This window comes from Cyprinus carpio, chromosome B11 (assembly GCF_018340385.1).
Source record: "Cyprinus carpio isolate SPL01 chromosome B11, ASM1834038v1, whole genome shotgun sequence".
Taxonomy (NCBI): domain Eukaryota; kingdom Metazoa; phylum Chordata; class Actinopteri; order Cypriniformes; family Cyprinidae; genus Cyprinus; species Cyprinus carpio.
Window position 1 is genome coordinate 575,229 of NC_056607.1, and position 23,246 is coordinate 598,474.

Sequence of the window (23,246 nt, forward strand, 5' to 3'; positions counted from 1 at the left end):
GCCCCTTTCACACTGTGTGAAAAATAATGTGGTTTTTGAGTGTGAGAGCCTGTTCTAGTACACCCCCAAAACAAAATCAAGACTTTGTAAAACAGCATAATATTAAAGGGTTACTCCACCCCAAAATGAAAATGTTGTCATTAATCACTTACCTCCATGTCGTTCCAAACTCGTAAAAGCTTCGTTCGTCTTTGGAACACAATTTAAGATATTTTGGATGAAAACCGGGAGGCTTGAGACTGTCCCATAGACTGCCAAATAAATAACAGCATCAAGGTCCATAAAAGGTATGAAAGTCGTCGTCAGTATACTCCATCTGTCATCAGTGATTCAGCCGTAACATTTTTGTACACAAAGAAAACAAAAATAAAGAATTTATTCAACAATCTGTCTCCTCTGTATCACTCCAAATCAGTGTAGGACCATTTTGGAGAATTTGAGCAGAACGCAGGCGGCTTACGCTCTTCTGTGTCAGCCGCGCCACAAGGATACGTTTTCTATGTATATTTACGCTTTGATTTGAAAGAGAACAGCGCATCCGTGCAGCCGGGCTGACATACAGGTGCTGGTCATATAATTAGAATATCATCAAAAAGTTAATTTATTTCACTAATTCCATTCAAAAAGTGAAACTTGTATATTATATTCATTCAATTACACACAGACTGATATATTTCAAATGTTTATTTCTTTTCATTTTGATGATTATAACTGACAACTAAGGAAAATCCCAAATTCAGTATCTCAGAAAATTAGAATATTGCTTAAGACCAATACAAAGAAAGGATTTTTAGAAATCTTGGCCAACTGAAAAGTATGAGCATGTACAGCATTCTGTATTTAGTTGGGACTCCTTTTGCCTGAATTACTGCAGCAATGCGGCGTGGCATGGAGTCGATCAGTCTGTGGCACTACTCAGGTGTTATGAGAGCCCAGGTTGCTCTGATAGTGGCCTTCAGCTCTTCTGCATTCTTGGGTCTGGCATATCACATCTTCCTCTCCCCAATACCCCATAGATTTTCTATGGGGTTAAGGTCAGGCGAGTTTGCTGGCCAATTAAGAACAGGGATACCATAGTCCTTAAACCAGGTACTGGAAGCTTTGGCACTTTGTGCAGGTGCCAAGTCCTGTTGGAAAATGAAATCTGCATCTCCATAAAGTTGGTCAACAGCAGGAAGCATGAAGTGCTCTAAAACTTCCTGGGTATACGGCTGTGTTGACCTTGGACCTCAGAAAACACAGTGGACCAACACCAGCAGATTGACATGGCACCCCAAAACCATCACTGACTGTGGGAAACTTTACACTGGACTCAAGAAATGTGGATTGTGTGTGCCTCTCCTCTCTTCCTCCAGACTCTGGGACCCTGATATCCAAAGGAAATGCAAATTGACTTCCATCAGAGAACAATAACTTTGGACCACTCAGCAGCAGTCCAGTCCTTTTTGAAGACGGAGACGCTTCTGATGCTGTCTGTTGTTCAAGAGTGGCTTGACACACAAGGAATGCGACAGCTGAAACCCATGTCTTGCATACGTCTGTGCGTAGTGGTTCTTGAAGCACTGGCTCCAGCTGCAGTCCACTCTTTTGTGAATCTCCCCCACATTTTTGAATGGGTTTTGTTTCACAATCCTCTCCAGGGCATGGTTATCCCTATTGCTTGTACTCTTTTTTCTATCACATCTTTTCCTTCCCTTCGCCTCTCTATTAATGTGCTTGGACACAGAGCTCTGTGAACAGCCAGCCTCTTTTGGCAATGACCTTTTGTGTCTTGCCCTCCTTGTGCAAGGTGTCAATGGTTTGTCTTTTGGACAACTGTCAAGTCAGCAGTCTTCCCCATGATTGTGTAGCCTACAGAACTAGACCTGAGAGAGCATTTAAAGGCCTTTGCAGGTGTTTTGAGTTAATTTTTTTCAGCTGATTAGAGTGTGGCACCAGGTGTCTCTTCAATATTGAACCTTTTCACAATATTCTAATTTTCTGAGATACTGAATTTGGGATTTTCCTTAGTTGTCAGTTATAACCATCAAAAATAAAAGAAAAAAATATATCAAACAAATCACACTTTTTGAAATGAATAAATAAAAAAATAAGCTAACTGGAGCACTTGAATTTAAGTGAAATAAATCAACTTTTTGATGATATTCTAATTATATGACCAGCACCTGTATATATAGAATTAGTGTACAGTTTTGCAGATTTGGTGTGTGCTTCTGGTGTTTGGGTTTCAGTTTTCAGAAACTGTGTGACAACTAAAGATTTTGTGTGTAAGCAGTTGAAAAAAAAAATTTAATCAACTATGTTTCCTTAAAAAATGATTAAATAGCCTTTAGATTTGAATAGCAAATGCTATAAAAATAGTATGAGCTGCTACATACATACACTAAATAATAATAATAATAATAATAATAAATATAGGGTCCACATTTGTGGTCCTGAAACTGCAGCCTCCGGTTGTGCAGGGATACCCTTTTTTTTAAAAAAAGAAAAACTTTTTATGTAATTAGAGAATTGACCTGCTCTCACAAAGTAGCAGAGCAGTGAAGTAGCACAGAGATGATCACTGACAGCTACAAGAGCCTGTCCAACAATCTGGCCCCCGAACCCAGTGATGTGTCCTCTGTGAGACAGAAAATCATGCCACTTTTTGTTAGTGTGAAAGGGCTTCCAATACTAAACAACTCATTCAGATTCCTGTTGTAATATAGTCGTTATATTTTGATTTGTTTACCTGTAACTGTCTAAATTCAAAACACTTGTAACCAGAACATTTCTGAGGTCAGCTTCACATGACTTAGACGCATGGTGTGCTACAATATCCACTCGAGATTCACTGCCGCGTTCAGCCATCTGTACTGTATCTGTGTGAAGGGCAGATCTCACAACATTTTGCCTTGTGTGTTGTGTTTTGGTGGGAGGAGAAAATGTAAAAACCTCTGACTTTTAATCTGCCAAAACATTTTTGAGTCAGTATGATCTGATGGATTCTGTCACTTCCTCCACTGTCATAAAGATCCCACAAGAGGGCGTCACAGGCTGACAATTCTTTAACTCCTCTGACAAATCACTGTAACACTCTTCTCTTCAATCTGTTCCAGATAACGCTGATTGCATGACATATGACGACGATTATTAATAGCCTACTGTAAAACCCACGAAGACTTTATGTTCGCTCACACATTAAATCACCCATCACCAATGACACGTTTCATCAAATTAATAATAATGCAAGTGAATGCAAGTGAAACCCCGATCTCGTGGCCAGATGCGCCTCAGTCAGGGCACGCGCACTGCTCTCCTCCTCCAGCGCTGCTGTAGCTGTCAAACTGAATCACGTCCATCGCCGCAGCACGCTCGCTGCTCACATCCACACGCGCAGATCGGCTTCTCTGTGCTCCACCGTCTGCTCTCATCTCCATGGCCACATCAGATGGATCCGAGGATTGCGTTGTGCAGAGAGGAAGATCTCAAAGTGACCCGAGCATCCTCATCGACACCCGTGTCGTTCACACGAACAGCACAGGTGAGTGATACAGACGCTATGCACAGGGAAACCGCAGAGATATCTGATTTTACCATGGCGGAGGGATAGTTAGGAGCAGCCACCCAGAAAGGAGAAATCGAGAAACACTGATGCTTTGCCCACTGGTGTTAGTTGTTAATGAAATGCATCAGTGGCATGTAGACTGTGCTGTTCATCTTAGCTGTGTTCAGTGCTGGTGCTGATGCAGCTGTGACGCGCTGCACGGGCTTCCCCATGACCGATGGATGCTTTGGGTTACATATCCTGAAATGTCCAGCATGGTGAGCTCGTTTTAGTATTTAGACGTTAAAAGCCTTCGTTCGCCCAGTCTTTTCACCTTCAGTGTCCTCTGCATTTGCCCAGCAGCACACGCTGCTGATTACAGCTGTGATTTTACTGACCTTTACTTGCATTGAGTAATATGCACTAGATTGTGATTCATCCTGGATGACTAAATGAAGGATGAGCCTTCATTACTTCAAGTTGTAGCAAAGTGTTGGTAATGGCTTCATTAGAGGGGATAAATACAATTAGCTGAGACAGGCCCAATCTATCACAAAGATCCTTCCTGTTAGGGGTATGTGAGAAAGCAGCTGTCAGTATCAGCAGTTGTTGCTTCTGACTAGTTCTGTAGTGGTGCAAATGTATTTGTATCTGCCGCAATAAACATTTATTCGTTTGTGTTTATCTCTGAGATTTGTGATATTATTATTTCTAAACGTACTTCTGCATCACTTTCCTTTAGCATGTGGAAACTCCCTGACCCTGGAAGGCTAATGTGGGATTAGTGATTGAAATGTGTGAAAAGCTCTTTGTTTGGACACAGACAGGTGGTGAGCGTTTATCCTTGGATTTGGAGCTAATCACACCAGCCCAGTCACATATCAATGGCATAATACATGTTTACATTGCTGCTTAATTAACTGATGCACACTTTCCCAAATGATGTGGTATGTTAGAGTACTGGATACTGCAGTATAATCAGCGTATGTAGCTACTCGTCAAAATTTATATCCTCTTGTAACTAATACAGGTATGTCTGTTAGAGGGCTTTATGTTGATTGTGGTTTATTATATGAAGTTGATTTAACTTAACCATGGTTGAGGGAAGTTTTTTTTGCATATTGCATTACAATATTACATTTTGCAAAAGAAGTTACTGAGAAGTACATTTCAAATAATTGTTTTAATAATCATTTTTAAAACATGATTTTATTTCAAATCTCCACAAATGAACTTCTGTGGCTCAGCAGATGTAAAAAAGTGTTTTATCAACATGTATTTCATGTGGAACGATCTAAATACTGGTTTTATTGAAGTCAAAATTATTATCCAGTATGACTGACTCAACCTGACTACCTAATTATGTTACACCAATAAAAGATGTTAATAAAATTTACTTTTACAGTGTGCAGCATGGCACTTGCAATGGTCATGTTTGACAGGATAGACACATACTGTTAAATCCATGCCTTGAATGCACCATGAGGTGCTTTGAATAATGCAAAGTATAAATCTTTGAAAGATAGTCAGAGTTTTATTTGACATTTAGTGGTGATGAAACAGCAGAAATACAGCTGTGTAATTCCTTGAAAATATCTGTCTATTATTATTTTGACCCATTTTAGATTGACCAGCCCCTTAAATTTGAGGTGACCCATCTTTCAATCACTCGCTTTTTCACAAGACTGAGTCCAGGTCATGAGTAGGTTGAGTCCATGTCATGAAAAGGATGATTCAGAGCAGATCATACAGACCATACAATTTATCTGTAGTGACTGAATAAGACCAAGACCAAACGTACTTGACAATATGTGCTTTTTCAGATTATGAGAAGATTTCTTCAGTCCATATAATCACATCTCAGTGCACATCAGAATATTGGCAGCATGCTGCATAACAAAATGCGACATGGCAGTGATGCCACTGGCCAAGCTTTCTTGTCTCTTTCACTGGTGAGGACCAAGCCTTTCATCCCTGCTGCACACCCACTGCGGCTTTGATCTCGCCTCTTGAGAAACAGAGCCAAAGCCCTCATTCGAAAAGACAGAGATAAACAGATACTGTACAGGAGGAACACTGGAAACTAGAGAGAGCATCAGCTGTGCAGAAGATGCATGAATGTTTGGGCCACATTTACATATTACGGTCCAAACAGACAGAGATTGTTTAGGGTTGAAGAGGGAATCTGTCTGCACAGATGTTGCCCACACTAGCTAACCACTGACCCCTTAGTCACACGTTCTCCCAACTAGTCAGCGCAGTATTGTTGAGTATTAAGAGCCCTTCCTCCACACTGTGGTGGGCAGCAGCAAGCCACTGAAGGGTCTTTTAAACTAGCTGTGTATTGTTCACTGGACAGGATGTAGAGACTGACTCATCGGCTGCCGAAGCAACATTTCATATGGGCCATGAACTGTAATTTCCACTGACTGAATTGATAATCTGGCTAATGTCATATTGTAATGATTTGTCTATTTAATATAGAGCTATAGGGATGATGTATTGTTGTAGGCCAAAACCCTGAAATGGGTTCGCATTTTAGTGCTATGAGTTTTTGGTTAAACCTCAAGATATTTTCATGCTTTATTCTACGACATAAAATAAGTCCCTTGTGAGTCACCGTCACTCCTGATGAGCGAACCGAGATATTTAAATTCAGTGACCTTGTTCAGTGGCTGCCCTCTAAAGCCTGCATGATTTTTGCAATCCTATAAGATCATTGCAACTCACACTGTGCGACATGGGTCTAATAAACTTGAGTACGACATGCATGCAGACTGTACGATGATGAAATCTATTGATCCATAGGTTATGACGCATGCTTCTATAGAAGAATAAATCGTCATCAGCATGCTCTAGTGGTAAACAAAAAGAGCATGATGAATCACACTTTGGCAGTTAGAGGTTTTATGTGTGCTGTAAAAAAGTAGAAGCAGTGAAAGAGGAAGAAAAAAGATTTAGCGCCATGTTGTGTTGTTTCATGTCGCATTTTTATTGGCTGGTCAATAAACGTGGGTATCAGCAAACACACTGTGCAATGATCATGCTGAATTTCTGACATTGTCAGAAAATGATCGTAGTATCTTTAGTTACAAGACCGTGACCACTGTACGACATAGGACCACCGATTAGGAGCCACGATCACAGAAATTGCCAAGATTGTTTCACGATGCCAGTCTTTCATCTGGGACAGACGAAAATTATGCAGTGTGTCTTGGGCTTTACTCTGATTGTCCAATCGGTCTGGAGCCAGCACTCCATGTACTCAGTCTTCTTGATATTGAGGTGCAATCTGTGAACGTCCAGCCTCTTGCTCCGAACTTGCACTTGTTTTTCAAGCCCACAGCGGGATTCATCAGGTTGAAAAATATCATCGGCGAATAGATATGACCAGGGCTGAGGCACCTGGATGTCTGCCATGGCTGTGTCCATACAAAGGATGAGCAGGAGCGGGGAGAAGGCGGATGAGCTGGATTAGCGTCCTCTTCTAATCATCAGGAACCTGTTGGATCAGTTGTGCTTATATATCAAATACTACCCCACTTTTTACCCACGATTATCTCTTATTTTCATTGGATAAGACTCTTAAATGTTCCAGTTAAATGCCCCCCCCCCCCACACACACACTCACCTCATTTGTATTCATGTCTTATTAAACAGCCATCTATATTTAGCCAGTGTAGGATTTTTGCAGTGAATATTCAGAGCAGTGTTTAATCCAGAGCTTGCAGGAGGAGCTCTTCAAAGAGTCTTGCCTGTACTGCACTAGTGTTGAGGTTGAGGACGACACCCATGGCAGAGCTGTTACAGACCTCTTGCCAGATCCATTTCCTTCAAACCGTCTGAAAGTATAATCAAATCAGTCCAAACACTTACATATTGAACATGCAAGGGAGAGGGAACTGTGAATGAGCTGCGTTCTAATTCTGCTGAAGTCTGAGGAGCTTTCTCTGGAGTTCTGCATGCACACACAGATTTTATGTGGGCCTGAGCAGCTGATGTTTGTTTCTTTAGCTGTTCTAACATAAATGTGAACTTCAAGCAGAGATAGAAGTGGGTAAGAAATCTTGAGTGCAATTATAATAGTGCATGGATAGGATGGTAATGGGAATCTTAAAATGAGCAAATCTAGCTCAGATTGTTCAGGGAAACAATCTGGAGCCACGTGGAGTACTTTTTATGATGGATGGATGCTCTTTATTTTGCCTCAAAATCTTGACCACCATTCACTGCTATTATAAATGTTGGAAGAACCTAATTTTGTTTTAATATAACTCTGATTGTATTCATCGGAAAGAAGAAAGTCATATAGACCTAGGATGGCTTGAGGGTGAGTAAATCATGGGGTAATTTTCAATTTTGGGTGAACTATCCCTGTAACGATTCCTGAAACTTATTGACTGATCCATTACAAATAACCATTTCGGACTCTTTGGCAAATTGCTCTACGCTTCTTGCTGTATTTTTGTTGTTGTTACATGCAATCAGAGATAATAACACAATTTAAAGATGTATTTTTGGGCTATTGTCTTGTTATTGTTTCACACAGTCTGGTATTTTCTCTCTCAGACTGCAAACTCACAGCTCAGCTAAATATCATTTCTATAATTTAGTAGCAGCAGGAAATAATGGTAGCGCTTTAAAAAAGTGAAAGAAAATGAATTGTTTCCCAATTAGACTCAAACCCATGCATTTATTTATTTATTTTGGGGGGGTAATTAACCATGTGCATGAACCCCTTCAGGATGTTACAAGTCATCCTCACATGGCACATGGTTGTAATTTGTGATAATGACTTTACTGCAAGGACTCTGCATTCATTGTCCTGTACGCATTATAATATGTTCTGACCTCTGTTCTTAAAACTGTGTATAGGAGACAGGACATAATAAATGAGAGTCCTGTGACATTATTTGAGGCACGCTGGGAAGTTTTGGAAAAACGAGGAGGTCTAAAAAAAGGCATCTGCCTGCCTGTTCCCCTGAGGACTGAGAAAATGGTGCTAAAGAGTGAGGTTAAGAGAGGCCCTGCCAAATGGATCTGCAGGAGTACAGCATTTCTACACAGCCTGTGTGGAAGTCTAAGCACTGCTGAGACAACAATTAATCGAGTTTGTTTACACTGTGGAAACCCACAGAAGTCCTTAGTGCATCCCAAAACAAGACCGTATGCTCAGACTTCTGAGGAATTTTAGTATTATGTAATGGAATAAGACAGTTCTGGTGGCTTGTGAGGGGATTACAAGCACGTTTGGTTCTCATCCAGTGGCACTGCAGTCGGTCTGTGACTAGTGTATGATGTCAAGACAATGGTTACATGGCCACCTGGCCGACAGCAGGTATACGGTGTGCTGCGCTTTGGGCAAGTTCTGCCCAAGGTCAGCGATGTCCCTTCAGTCTCATGCGACCTACTGTATGCGCAGAGCTTTGAGGGAAAGAGCCATACAGGACCAGTGTTGAAATGTGGCATTAGAGCTGGGTCATTATATAATACTAAAGTTGTAAAGATTAGTGGAGTATGTTTTACAAGAAAATACAATTTCACTCTTTCTAATTTCATGTTTAAATAAATGTGTTACTTGCGGTTTCTTTGTAATTATTTGTGAAATGTATTAGACATCTCTGAGTGAAAACTGTTACAAAGTAAATCCTACACTATGTTGTGTGTGTGTGTGTGTGTGTGTGTGTGTGTGTGTGTGTGTGTGTGTGTGTGTGTGTGTGTGTGTGTGTGTGTGTGTGTGTGTGTGTGTGTAGAATTTCACAAAAAAACATGATCTATTAAAAACGTGATTAATATTGCATTAAACTTGCTGTGCTTTTATTAACGTGCCAAGATCATGGTAAATATTTTCAAAATAAATGTAATTTAGGATTGCCTGGAATCTTCATTATTGATTAGTGTTGCATTTTGTTTCACCTAATAAAAAGTGAACAAAATAAAGTCACTCCCTGACAAATTTTCTTATTGAATCAGTTAACTAAATCTATTCATAAAAAGCTATGTTTACCAAAATTTCTCAACAATCAAATGATGTTTCTCATAAAAGACCTTTTGATATTTTCATATTACTTGTCAGACATCCCTAATACTATTAAATAGTTAATTGATTATATTAATTATAGTTTTATAATAGTTTTATTTATAGTTTTTCATTCTAATTCTATTGATTCAAATGCATCTGATATCTGTGTGGTAATTATTAACTATTGTTATATTTATCATTGTTACTATGAATGAACCTTTAGCTTCAGCTCATCTTTATGCTGCACTCCTGAAATAAATAAAATCAAACCGGCAGAACAGAAATATTCTCAAATTGTGGTTAGCCAATACTAATCCTAAAATACTAGAATTTTAAGAAGTTTTCCATCAATTAAAATCATTTAAATATGATTGGAAATTTGATTATTCTTTTGGTCTTCATAGAGTAAATGACGGTTGAAAGTCTGAGCTTTAGGTGCAGTGTTTTGCTGCATCACACTGTGAGCTCATTCAGGGCTCTGTTCTCCTCTGAGTTCGCTCTGGAATAGTTGTAATCGGTCACGCTGACAGCAGCGTTTATAAAACTGAATACACACCCTTGTAGTCAAACTCCTGTTACTGACTTCTCCGGCTCCCCTCTCGCTCCGTGCCATGCAGAGATGTCCCTGACTTTATAAGAAAAGCACCACTCACTGTCAGCCAATCGAATCCCAGGGCTCTGACACGCCTCACTCCCATTGGATGGTTTGGATGATTGACATTGGAAGGCAGGACCTCTGCTTGAAGCTAGCTGGAGCTTGAAAGAGAAAGTGGGAGTGTTTGTTTTGCACTGACCAGTTTGCAAAAGCAGGCTTGAGAGAGCAAAGAGATTATGAACTGTAGCCATCACTCAAGACGCTCCACACTTCATTAAATCGGCATTTGCACACGCCGCCAGAGAGCAGATTAGCTCAGACGTCAACAGCTCTTGGCGAAAAAACTGGCATGTAATGCAACTACTCTTTTCTTTGGATGCACACCAATCAGCATAAATCAAAGGATGCAAAACAAACCAGAACAGTGGGTTATGATATAAAGTGGCATGCCAATTCGTTCTATTAAAGAAATAATTCACCCCAAAATGAAAATTTGCTGAAAATGTTCTCACCCTCAGGCCGTCCAAGATGTAGATGAGTTTGTTTGTTCATGAGAACAGATTTGGAGGAATTTAACATTACAGTGAATGGGTGCCGTCAGAATTAAGGTCCAAACAGCTGAGAAAAACATCACAGTAATCCACACCAATCCAGTCCATCAATTACTATCTTGAGAAGACAATAGCTGTTTGTTTGGAAGAAACAAATCCATCATTAAGAACCATAATAACTCTTCCTCCAGTGTAAAAGTGGGCTGGTCTGAATCAGGAGAGAAAATAAACTGGCTTATCACAAAAGGGAGGAGAAAATGCTTTTGATATCTTCTGTTGTCGATGTTGAGAACTCATTCAATCTGCAAATTCATCTGTCAGGTAGAAGTGAGCCAAATTAGGCAACATGGACTGATCGCCTGACATGGCCTCATCCTCGAAAGCCATGGACAAATGTATTTTACTTTATTGGGTGGAACATATAATTTCTTTATACTATAGTCACTCGTTTCCATGTAATGGGGACTAAAGTGTTCAAGCTCCAAAAATGGATGCAAAAGCACCCCAATAAGGACTAAAAGTAGTCTATATGACTTGTACGCTATATGCACTATATTCCAATTCTTCCAAAGTCATATGATGTATTGTTGTGCTGAACAGACTTGAAATTGAAGATCATTTTCCTCTCCAGTGAGCTGATATCCACGGCAGTGAACTGGAGGACCAGATAAGTCGATTTCATGAACAAATAATACAGACTATAGTTTTACGAATCTGATTTATTAAAAAATAAATAAATAATTGGATTGGTAATCACCATTGTTCTACTGTTCTTGAATTCATTCATTCACTAGAGTCTCATTTGAAGGGTATCTTTGTTTACAGTTTTGTTCCTGTATTGTGTCCTGAGTTCAGACCAGTTGTGAACCACAGAATATCCCATAAGGTCATGTGTGTTTGGGGGTTGGGTTTACTGACCTCCACAGGGAGCCCCATATGTCGTTCAATCCTATGTTTTGCTTTTTTATTTCCATGCCGTGCTAATCTGAAACGTCCCTAAGGGAGTGCAGCTAAGAGCCATCCATGCACTCCTGACTGCTGCAAGTGTCTTTATGAATGATTCACGCTTTGACCTAAATGCTTGCAGAACTGAATAACACCAAAATATGCACATTGAAAAAACACGCCCACCTGATCCTCCACAAACTCTATGACATCTTGCTATATGCTATATGCTGCCTAGATCTCAACATGCCAATCAGAGAGAAAATAAAATCATAATGAATATGTTAAGCCATACAGCATATAAATGCAGGATGTTCTGCATGTGGAACGGAGAGCTTTTCCCTCACTTTGGGCGGTAATTAGGGCAGCATGCTGATGCCCAGCAGGACGGATGTAGCTGCCGCTCACCCACACATCAAAGGAAGTGTGAGAACGAGGGATTGAGAGAAAAACAACACACTCAGAGAGGTCATGAGTCAGGATCGTCAGTCCCCCGTGATTGCACTCTAATTTAAACAACAACATATATAAGCCATTTTTATGGCCTCAACTATCAGGATTTCCCATATTCAATAGCAAAATCCACTCTGAAAATCCAACTGTTTTACAGAGTAAACATGTTCAAACTTGATTACTCTTGTGAAAATTAATTACACTTCTGCATACTTTTAAAAGGATTATTTGTTATGGAAATAATCCACTTATAAGTATATAAGTGCAAACTGTATGTAATGTTTTTGGACACTTAACTGAATATTATTTACATTTGAGTGAAAATGTATCTGCTGAAATTTATATTAAATGCAAATAATAAGAGTGATTTAGGACTTACATTACACTTAAGTGCATGTGTAAATTCGTAACTATATTGTCTTTGAAGTATGGTTAAAGTGTACTGCTGAATGTATTCACAAGCAATTGCCATAAACTACAATATACTTCAATGTCATTTCTAATGTATTTAAATATATAGTTAGACATTTGATGAACACATGATGAAGCTGCAATTTAGTACATGTAAAATATATAAAACTTTAATTGCAATATTAAAAACACACTCGATTCTAGTATGTTAGTCAACACACTGAAATAAGTGTACTTCATTAAAGCAAAAGAAAGATTATTGAAACATGATTTAAAATGTATTTTAAGGTACAACTTTAAATTTTGCTTTATTACAAAGCACACCTTAAAAGTGTACTTGGTGTACTAAAGTGTTAAGAAACAATATTCATGAAAGTATCTCTTTATAAGTACACAAAAGACCTTTTATTTGATTAATATAATATCTTCAATTGCATTTTTAACATACTCTAAAGATGTGAAGCACACTACCCTCCGGTTTAATAAACAAGGCTTAAGCCTAGTCCCAGACTAAAATGCATGTTTGGGCTGTTTTAACTGAAAGTAACTGGCACTGACTGATCTTAAAAGATTCATTGTTTTGTCTCAAGATGCACACCAGATTCAGCACATTGGCGATAGAAATGCAGCACTTTCCAACTTCATTAACATTTTATGGTATTACAACGGTGACATTACAAACAAAAAATACACATTTTGAGACATGAACTGAAATTAATTGTGGATTTTATTAACATTAAATAGTCCTCCTCCCATTTTCACCTCAAAGTCTCCCCTGACGAGCCGCCACTGGTGTATGGTTGACCACTATAGCTTTTGTAAAGTTAGTTGATTGATAATACAATGCCATTATATGCAGGCTGATGCAATTAAAAAAGTTTTAAAAAATAAAATACTTTCAGTCAGTCACAAAAAATATTTGAAAACAGACATTGTGCATTGGCAAGACTAGTAGACTTTGGCTTCAAAACGGTCTACGCTGGCACGGCTAATGTTGTGAATCCAGGCATTATTATTTTGTACTCTTGTTTTGGCTTTAAACAAGAATTTTGAAAGGCAACATTTGAACCTGTTTTGGATTAGCTATTTTTGACTAGACTAGCAACTCAGACAGCAAGCAGTTTTGGCCCAGAACCGGCCCACATCTGGCCCGCATGGATTTCTTGCGGGCCAGATGTGGGCCGGTTCTGGGCCGAAACTGCTTGGGGAACTCTGTATATTCATGCAGTGTGTGCATGTCCAAAGATTAAATCTGATCTGAAGCTTGTGACATATATATCTTTTCACATCAACCCAGTTGCTTAATTTTAACGTGTATACATGAACGTTCAGATTCATCAGTCGGAATGATTTCATTCTGATGGAAATAAAAAGTGTCCGTGTAAATGTGGCTGTTGATTGGATCTCAAATGCATATGCCACACTCTGCATAGATTTAGTTTTTGTTTACAATATGCCAGTGGTGTGCATCTCAGTTGTGCTGTAATTAGATAGAGAGCTTCCTTTAGTTTCCTGACAAGAACTGAGAGTATTCCTTATTTTCCTCTGCTGAGTCTTGCAACTCTTTAAGACATCTGCACATCTTCAGGGAGTGTGATTGTTCGTTTAGCTGCTGAATAGGTGCTTGCAGTATGGTCTCGTCTGCAGTTGTTTTCCTCACAGACTGCTAAGATTTGATTACTTTTACTGTGGTGTCAAGTACCTTCAGCGTGATTCTTCCTAAATCCTTCTGGAGCCAAAATGAGTTGTGTGCACTTCAAGCATGCTGTGTGGAGTTTCGAATTATTCACAGAATGAATTATATCCATACCATATTTTATATATTGTCAGAATCAGGCGTTTCAGTTACAAGAGCCCACCTTGAATGCATCTGTGTGTTAATGGTTTGCTGAAGCACAGCACTGCAGTGGCATATAAAGATTTCATAAGTGCAGTTTTGTAACTCCTGTTCTCTTTCTCTGCGAGGCGTCTGCACAGCTCAGAAGAGATTGGCCCTGTGGAAGTGAATGGAGTGGCTGATGCATCAGTCATTCTCATGCTCACCTGTGGCTGTTTTATCTGTCTCAGAGGAATCCCTTATGATCTTTCTCATTACCACATATGAGGCTATAGAGCCTCTGGTTACTGGGGCCTTTTTATTAGCCTGATTTAAGATTCTATGCTTTTAAGATGTTTTAAAATGTGATAATATAATTCATTATATCTGTAATATTTTTAGATGTTTTTGAAAGAAGGCTCTTATGCTCATCAAATCTGCATTTATTTAATAAAAAAATAAATAAAAAAAATAAATTCAATTTAAATTTCTGTGGTCAAAGCTGCATTTTCAGCATCATTACTCCAGTCTTCAGTGTCACATGGTCCTTCAGAAATCATTCTAATATGCTGATTTGCTGCTCAATAAACATTTCTGATTATTATTATGTTGAAAACATTGATATTTCATTGATATACTCCACGTGCATACTTATTAGGCAGGTTGATATTCTGATGATATTTAAAAAAATATATATATCAGAATATCAACGTGCCTAATAATTATACAAACATATATTGTGTATATATATATCTATATATATATATATATATATATATATAGATATATATATATCTATATCTATATCTATATCTATATATATATATATAGATAGATATATATATATATATATATATATTCATATCTTTGTGGAAAATGTGATTATTTGGTGAATGAATAGTTCAAAAGAGCAGCATTTATTTGAAATAGAAATCTTTAGTGGCATTATAAATGTCTTTACTGTCACTTTTGATTTAAATTTAATGCATCCTTGCTGAATAAAACACACACAAACAATAAATAAATAAATAAATAAATAAATAAAACGTTAAGCCCCCAAAAATAGTGTATAAAGACATATAATTAAAGGCAAGAAGTGATTTGGTTCAGAATATTTTTTTGTTGTGCTGGCTGAAAGTCTCTTCACAACCCGAAAGCAATCACTAAATTAAGTGCTCTAAATTCATTTATATGTATTAATATCATCTGTTGAAGGCATAGGACCATAAATGTTCACCCAATCATACCCCTCAGCCCAAGGATTACAATAGGCTGTCCTACCTACCTGTTAACATATGTATTTGCGTACTGCAGACATGATACTTTTCAGTGCGTTCATTATGCTATTGCAGAACGAGTGAGAATGGAAGATGTTATTATTGTAATATTCTGCACTTTATGCTGTAATGTTTTCTCACTGTGAATGAGACATGAGCTAATCTGACAGCACTGATGCCATCTCTCATCGTGTGTTTGCTCAGCCTGTGTGCGGTCATGTGTTTTGGAGGAGGCGTGGCTTTGGAGAGGGATTTGCTGGGAGGGTGGAATCTTATGCTGTTAGCCTCTCTGAAATCACCTATTCTACCTTTAATAATAAGCCAATTAATTGCTTGTCGATAGTTAAAATCACAATTACTTTTCCTGTCTCTATCATTAAAAATAACAATAAGCCTCCCACTCAGAAACATTCAAGACAAACAAGCACACATGAGGCTGTTTTGCTGTAGAGTTAAGCCTGGTGAATGATGCTGGATGACTCAACGCTTTCAGATGCACCTACACACAAACGCAAAACCTTTTCTGCTGTGCTGCATCCTGTTAATGGCAACATTTTGAGTTGAAAATGACTTCCATTGGTACTGTAATGAAGGAGGCGTGACAACGGAGTGGGGATCCATTTGCAGGCTTTATTAAAAGAGAGCAAGGTTATAACAGGCAGGAACAGCAGAGGCAAGGCAAAAGAGTAATCCAGATAAACAAGCGATGGTCAGGGCAGGCAGCAAACGATCAAAACACAATAACCAGGAAACAAGGAAGGCAAGACAACTGGAGGCTAAACATTCAATCACCAGCAAAGTCAGAGAGTGTGTGTGCTAATTTTAAAGTCCTTCGAATGTGAGACAGCTGAGATCTGATGAAAGACAGGTGATTGCAATTGATGATGTGTCCAGGCAGAGGATTATGGGAAATGGAGTCCAGGGTGAGTGGTAAATGGTACAGGATGAGGTGCCCTCTAGCGGAGCTCATGGGCACTCCTGCTAGAGATCGTGACAGATACGTTCATAGATGTTTCTTTTTCTTTGTGCATTAATTAAATCAATATACTGGAAATATATTTTTCTGGAAAAATAATAATAATAATACTTTGCTCAAAGCTCAAGCTGTGTTTCAAAGGCAATGAACTGCTGATGCAAAAAGTCACATTCTGGTGTCCCGTGTGAGTCGAGGCAAATCCATGTAGATGACATTATTTAAATTACCATGCCACAAATTCTTCCATATTCATCCCTTCAATGTCTAAGACTTCAGCATGACTGAATTCCCAAGGCCTGAAAGACAGGAAGAAAAAGAAAAAGAAGAAGAAGAAGAAGAGCAGCTTGCAGCAATGAACACAATGCCTATGCATATTTAATGTTAAATGCAAAGACTATTGCTGTTGTGTGTCTGCTGACAGTCCTGGCCATAAATATTTTGTATTCTATATGGTCAAAGTGCAGTTTTAGCACAGAGAAAAATCAATCATAAAGCACTTTGCAGTTGTAGATACATTCTGTTGTATACGTCTGATGCTTTGATTAGTGCCTAGTATCTGCTCTGATGTTGTTGACTCCACTCCCATGAGCCTGACAACCACTGAAGACTTTAAACAGCATTTATGCTGCGCTGACCGCAATCGATCATGTCTGTAATACAATATTTCTAAATATTGACTGATCTCCATTACAAGTCCTCAGAGACACTTTCTCTCTTTAATGCGGCATTACTTACCGCTGCAGTCTCTGGGGACGTCCAGACGCTAGTTAACTCATTGTTCATATTCTTATTGGTTCTGAACTATGTGAATTCAAGAAGAGGATTTGATTCTGAGCTGCTGTCACAATCAACAAACGGATATGGTGCTCAGTCCAGCGGAGACTCATTCCATGGGACTCCCATTATGTGGCAATTATGGACACAGATCAATGTGATGAAACATTTAAAAAAATGGACCACAACTAATCAATTTTACATCATGACCTAGTTGGTGTTGCCAATTTGTTAACAAGCCCATGAAGGCTCATGAAGAGATGGAAGCAAACAAACCTTTTTCCTGTAACGCCACCAGCCTCTCATACTGTTATTTGCTATAATAATATAGCTGTGTTGGTAATGTTATGATGGTCATTTAAACAGGGACAGATGGACACACAAAATGAAAACTCTGTCATCGTTTACTCATGCTTTTCCAAACCTCTACTAAGGCCAGATTTCTCATTTCTAATTCTTTCTCACCATCTAACTCACATTCATATCACACTTTCTTTCTTTCTTCTTCTTCTGAGGCCAGATTTCTCATTTCTAATCTTAAAAAATGCCATAATCTCTATTCAGAATGATTCCTTTCTCAGCAGCAATTCAGAGTCATATGACACGTGTAATTAGCATTAGTATGATGTAAACATGCGATCTTGGCACTAAGGAGCTGCAGCTGACATCTGAGTGTGAAATAAAGTAACTCATTCTGAACATGCTTTCAGAATTAATCCTGTGTGACTCCAGATGTGTAATGAAAAGGAAGCTATCTGAAATGCTTTCAAAATACCCAGAAGAAGAGCCGCTGAGCATTTACCAGTTACTTAACAGTGAACTACACAATTAAAATATTAGCATATTCTTTAAAAATCCCCCTGTTGTGCTCCACAGAAGCAAAGAAAGAGTCATGGAACGACATGTTGACAGTGTTTCCCTTTAATAGCAGGTTGCTTTTGTGATAGCTTACCCCTTAAAGTATGTCTTTTTTCATGAGCAGTAAGGTTAGAAATCTGTAATAGTTTTTGTAGCCAAAACTTTAAGGAATGTGATGAAAAAAAAAAATAACTTTAAAAATTAAAGATGCCTTTACAAATATGATAGACTGAGTATAGCTGTAACACAGTGAATATTTCTCATGTCATGCGAGTTTGAACCGTCATCATCTGTGTGCACATTCACATAAGCATCCTCTCTCGTGTGTGAAAGATTTTCAGCATGTAGGTCACATTCTTGCAAAGATACATTTTCGTACTATTTCATTGTGAATAGATTATTCTAACCGTAATTCGAATGCCCGGGAATGACTGCTCGCTTCCCATCAGTGATAAGGAAGCAGAGAAGATTCGAAGTCCAGCTGTCCTTGTTCTCACACATTTTGATCGTGACTCACAGACTCCACCGTGAGATGTTGAGTGAAGCGGCAGCACCTGAACTCTTGAGCGTCTGCAGGAATGGAGTGTGTGATGTCCAACACATTCGGATCAAAGCTTGCAGTGTTTATTGTGTTTTAACTATTGCAATTGCAATTGAAGACCCTTCAGGAATTCACCAAGCTGATGCTTCCAAAATATCAGAACCTTGTTAGCCTACTGTAGCTATATATCAATAAATTAAAATGGGATCTACTTTAAACCGATTACAGGAACATTCTGTGATGTAATTTTAATGCATTAATGCACGCTTATAAAGAGTTTTTTTTTTCTTTTAATCAAAAGACAGTATCAAGAAACATTAATTACACGATGATGACTCAAAAAACAACAAACAATAGAAACTATCACAGAATTTCTAATGGTTTTACTGGTTATAATGGGACTTGAATTGGTTTGAATGGAAACTGTAATGGTCCCTCTGTATTGGTAATTGGTCACCTTCTATTGGTGGCTCTTTAAAACCACTAAATCCTAATGGAATATGTCCCAAAACACAATACAGGGAAGCATTTTTAATGGTTTTAATGGTTAAAAGTTGATGGTTTGTAATGGTATTTGTAGTGGAAACCCTTAGAATTTCTGTGATGGTTTCTGTTGTTACAGTGAATTGAACCAATGATTATTTTGAAAGAAAACGCTTGCAGGACCCTGCGGTTGCTGTAGTAATGAATGCATCTTGCCTGCATCTGATTGACAGATAAACCACACGCTCTTATTTAAGTGTGGTTGTCAAAATTGTGGATATTTCATCAAACAGATTGCTGCGTGCATTTATTTTAAAAGCATTACTATGTTAAAGAGAGTAAACATTATCATTCAACTTAACTGTACATGTGCACGTATTCATACAATCATTTCACATGCTTTCATGGTCAAGGGAAAGATTTGGCAAGAGTCATTTTGTGTTGGCTCTTGTTGAAGAACTTCCTCTTGATTGATTTTCTCGCGGTCTGATAGCTGTAGAGGTCTTGTGCAGATGTTATGAAACACTCAAGCAGCATACAGAGGGAGTACGGAAAGCACCAGATCACCTTTAGAATTCTGGGAAAGCCGCATAGTTTCATCGCATGGGGTTTACTCATCGATTTTTCCATGCATATGTCTCTATATTGCGATGTTTATGTTTTCACTCCAGTGGCTTCTGAGCATCCCATGATAAATTCTTCAAAACAACATCTAGAAATTATAAATAGAGGGATGTGTGGTGTGTGTTCAGTGCCGCTCGACTCTGATTGGCTCTCGAGGGTTTCTAGTCGCACTGCGTGGCAACAGCCTCCCCATCCACCCAGCAACCCCCATTAGTGATGCTGCGCCTCGCAGGGGCTGCGCTGCAGCATCCGAAGGAGTTGTCATGGCAACGGCGCTCTGACCCTGGGTTGTGCTTTAGCTGCGGTAACTAGAAGGCTTGACCTGGATTCTGCACTGCTGGTTTAGTAAGACATGAACAGCTGACCTGCTTTACATTGTCAGGGCTCTGTCTGACAGCACCACACCGGCATCTTGGAGACATCGATGCTGCATTGCATCCACTGCTCTCTATAGAAATTTTACATACAATAGCAATACTGCTGAGCTGTTATATAAATGCCTGACATTAATTGTTGAGCGTAATACACAGCATAGCTACTACATTCAGCATGAATAATTGTAGACAAACATATATGATTTTGTTATGGCTGTTTTAGCAGGTTTTTTTTTTTTTTCAAAGGAGAGATAAGCTGGAAGGGGATTGTGAATATTGCAGTGACACTCCATCCCATCACCCACATGCTGCCATATATAAATATGAAAATGCAATTTTATTTCCGTCAACGATTCTTTGATCAGCCTTTAAACTACAAAAATTGTGTACTGTTCTGATTGCATTGATTCACCATAGAGCAGTGTGTGATGTATGGACCATTATAGGCTTTCACTAAATGAAGCTTCAAATTATTGTATTGTTTGTTTTACATTACATATTTTATGGTGCTTGCTAAAGCAAGCGTAGCTATTGCTAACACTCATACTAATGGTGGAATTTATTAATACTCTCCATGATATGTAGTTAATACCAAGAATGATAACTTTAATGGTAACAATCGGTTAATTGTAAGCATGTGCTATGGTTTTGCTGTCTGCCACTTTAAATGCTCATTACAGTCAGGTGGATTATTATTATTACTGTCATCAGCTGGAAAAATATCATTCTGAATGTGACTCTAACAATATTCTAGCTCTGTATCATTAAAAGTAATAAATAAATAAATAAATATACATTCTAGAGAAAAAAACTTTTCTAGAGAATGAAACTGCTATATTTTTGACAAATGCACAAATGCAAAAGAACACTGCCAAACATCAACAGCGCCCAGCTCGGCCCCATCAATTTGTGCCGCTGTACATTAATAAGACATAAACTTGGCATAACCATATAATCAGTTTGTAATAACGAGGATAAAACAAAGTTTACATGTGTCCATAGATTATTATCAGAATAGGACACTCCCCAACCATATGAAGAAAAGTACCTGCTGATGCGGTATAACAGAAGTGTCAGTTGTAATTTGGTTTCATTTTGGATCTTTTGCAAGGAGATATTAAACTCTATGAATAACTTTGAAATGGCTGTATATCACATCAAGAATTATATAAGACAATGAGTCAAGTTTTTAGAGTTTAAATTGATGTTAGAACACACTTTCTCCCAAGTCGACACATCACGGAAACAGATGGTAAACCAGAAGATGGCGCAGTTCAATCCCGCACAAAATGAGATCTCCTTAAAGTAACTCTATATGCCAAACCACCTGAGTGAGCAATCCTTTTAAAATTCTAATGAAATAAATAAAGATATTAATGTCTGTTGTATAAAATAAAAGTAGCACAGAGAAAGAAACGACAAACAACTTTGAACAAGAACCAAAGCAGACCGCACATTACCGAGAATATAGGTCTGCCTCAAACAAATGAAAAAACACAGAAAAATGTTTGGATAAGTGACTGATCCACTACAACGCAAAACATGTCCCAAAAAGCCCACAGTGACAAGAACTAGTAATCAAACATTCTCTCCATTAGCTACAAAAAAAGATTTCAAAGCTTATCAGTCACTAGACAAGATTGCAGGACAGAAGATCACAGCAGAAACTTAAGTGTCCATATCCACCTTGTTATTCTCCTCTCCTGGGCAGTTAAGATGCCTTCTTCTGCGGCAGTGAGCTGATAAAATCCTCCGCTTTCTGAGAAGAGTTGAACATCATCTGCTCATCGTTGTGTCGTAGGTTAATTATCGCCGGATAGATGAGAAACGGCTGCAGACTCAGTGCTGTCATCTTCCTAAGGACTGGTTTGAGGTTCCTTCTCCTGGCAGACGTGGCTGGACTGAAGTCAGGAAAAAACAGCAGCATGACATTATCCTGTGTATATTTCACTGGGTATGCCTGCCTTGCACCCTTCAGGATTGTGGATCTGCCTTGCCATCTAAGCACACGAAAGATCCCCTCTGGTAACCCCACCAGTCATACGTTATTTCTCCTGCTCATATCCTCCATGTTCGTCACTTTATCAGTAAGTTGTTCAAGCTGCTCTCTCAGGTTCGTGACTGTCCTCCTATCCTCACGTGCAGCTGCTTGACCGGAATCGACCAGGTCACGTGTCTGTTTCACCGCGAGGGCTAGCTTTTCAACTTCTGCTTTTAGCTATTTTACAGAACTGTTGGTCACTAGTATGTCCATATGTAGGTCACTCAATACCGGGGTCAGTACAGACTCTATCGTATCTCTTACTGTCGAGGCCACAACCGAATCCAAAGTACTTTGCTGCTCTTTAAATGCTAGCTTGAAACCGTTAGCAATGGCGATGGTGATGGTGGAATCTTTGATTTTTTTCTTCATTGGCGATTGCGCAATCACTCTTTTCCGATTATCCTTGACCATTGAAGTACTCATGATGGAATAGATAGAGAGTTGTTTGAAATTTACTATCATGATTGTAGGATATTTGACAAAGTGAGCAGAGTGAAGGACCGTGCGTGCACCATCATCGAAGAGTCACATGATCTCATGTTAGCTATTTATTGCTTTAGAGTATGATCATGCTAATAAGAAACTGTGCTGTTAACAACATGTTGAAGAGTAGTTCAAACCAGACAGCTTGGTTGGTAAAAACCAAGCGGCAACCTCCCGCTCTCTCTCATGAGGCCAACACGGAAGTGACTTAAACTGTAATTCATCGACTGGCCGCTTGAGGCTGGCTGCAAAAGGGAGTCAATCCCATAGACTCCCCATGTTAAAATGCGCAACTTTACAGCAGAAAAAAGTTTACAGCCTGGTTCAAAAAATGATTTTGGTCTATATCGCTAATTTTACCCTTCATGACAACTGTGAGGGAGGTGAATTTTTTTTTATAACTCATCCGTTTAAATTATATTAAGCCTTAAAGTTCTGCATAATTAAGGGCATGGCCACTTGAGTGACAGGTGGATTGCCGCTGCTGACTCTG

At 38.8% G+C, this 23,246-nt stretch overlaps 1 protein-coding gene across 2 annotated transcripts in view; it reads left to right on the plus strand.

The window, feature by feature from the left end:
* The first annotated feature begins 3,011 nt into the window (after positions 1-3,011).
* LOC109062748 (phosphatase and actin regulator 3-like) overlaps positions 3,012-23,246 on the plus strand; it is a 60,678-nt gene continuing 40,443 nt past the window's right edge. The window contains exon 1 of one of the 2 annotated variants that reach the window (XM_042733488.1): positions 3,012-3,523. In XM_042733488.1, the coding sequence (XP_042589422.1) occupies positions 3,418-3,523 (106 nt within the window). In that variant the 5' untranslated portion in view covers positions 3,012-3,417. The remainder of the gene's footprint in view (positions 3,524-23,246) is intronic. The other variant, XM_042733489.1, reaches the window with a different exon arrangement.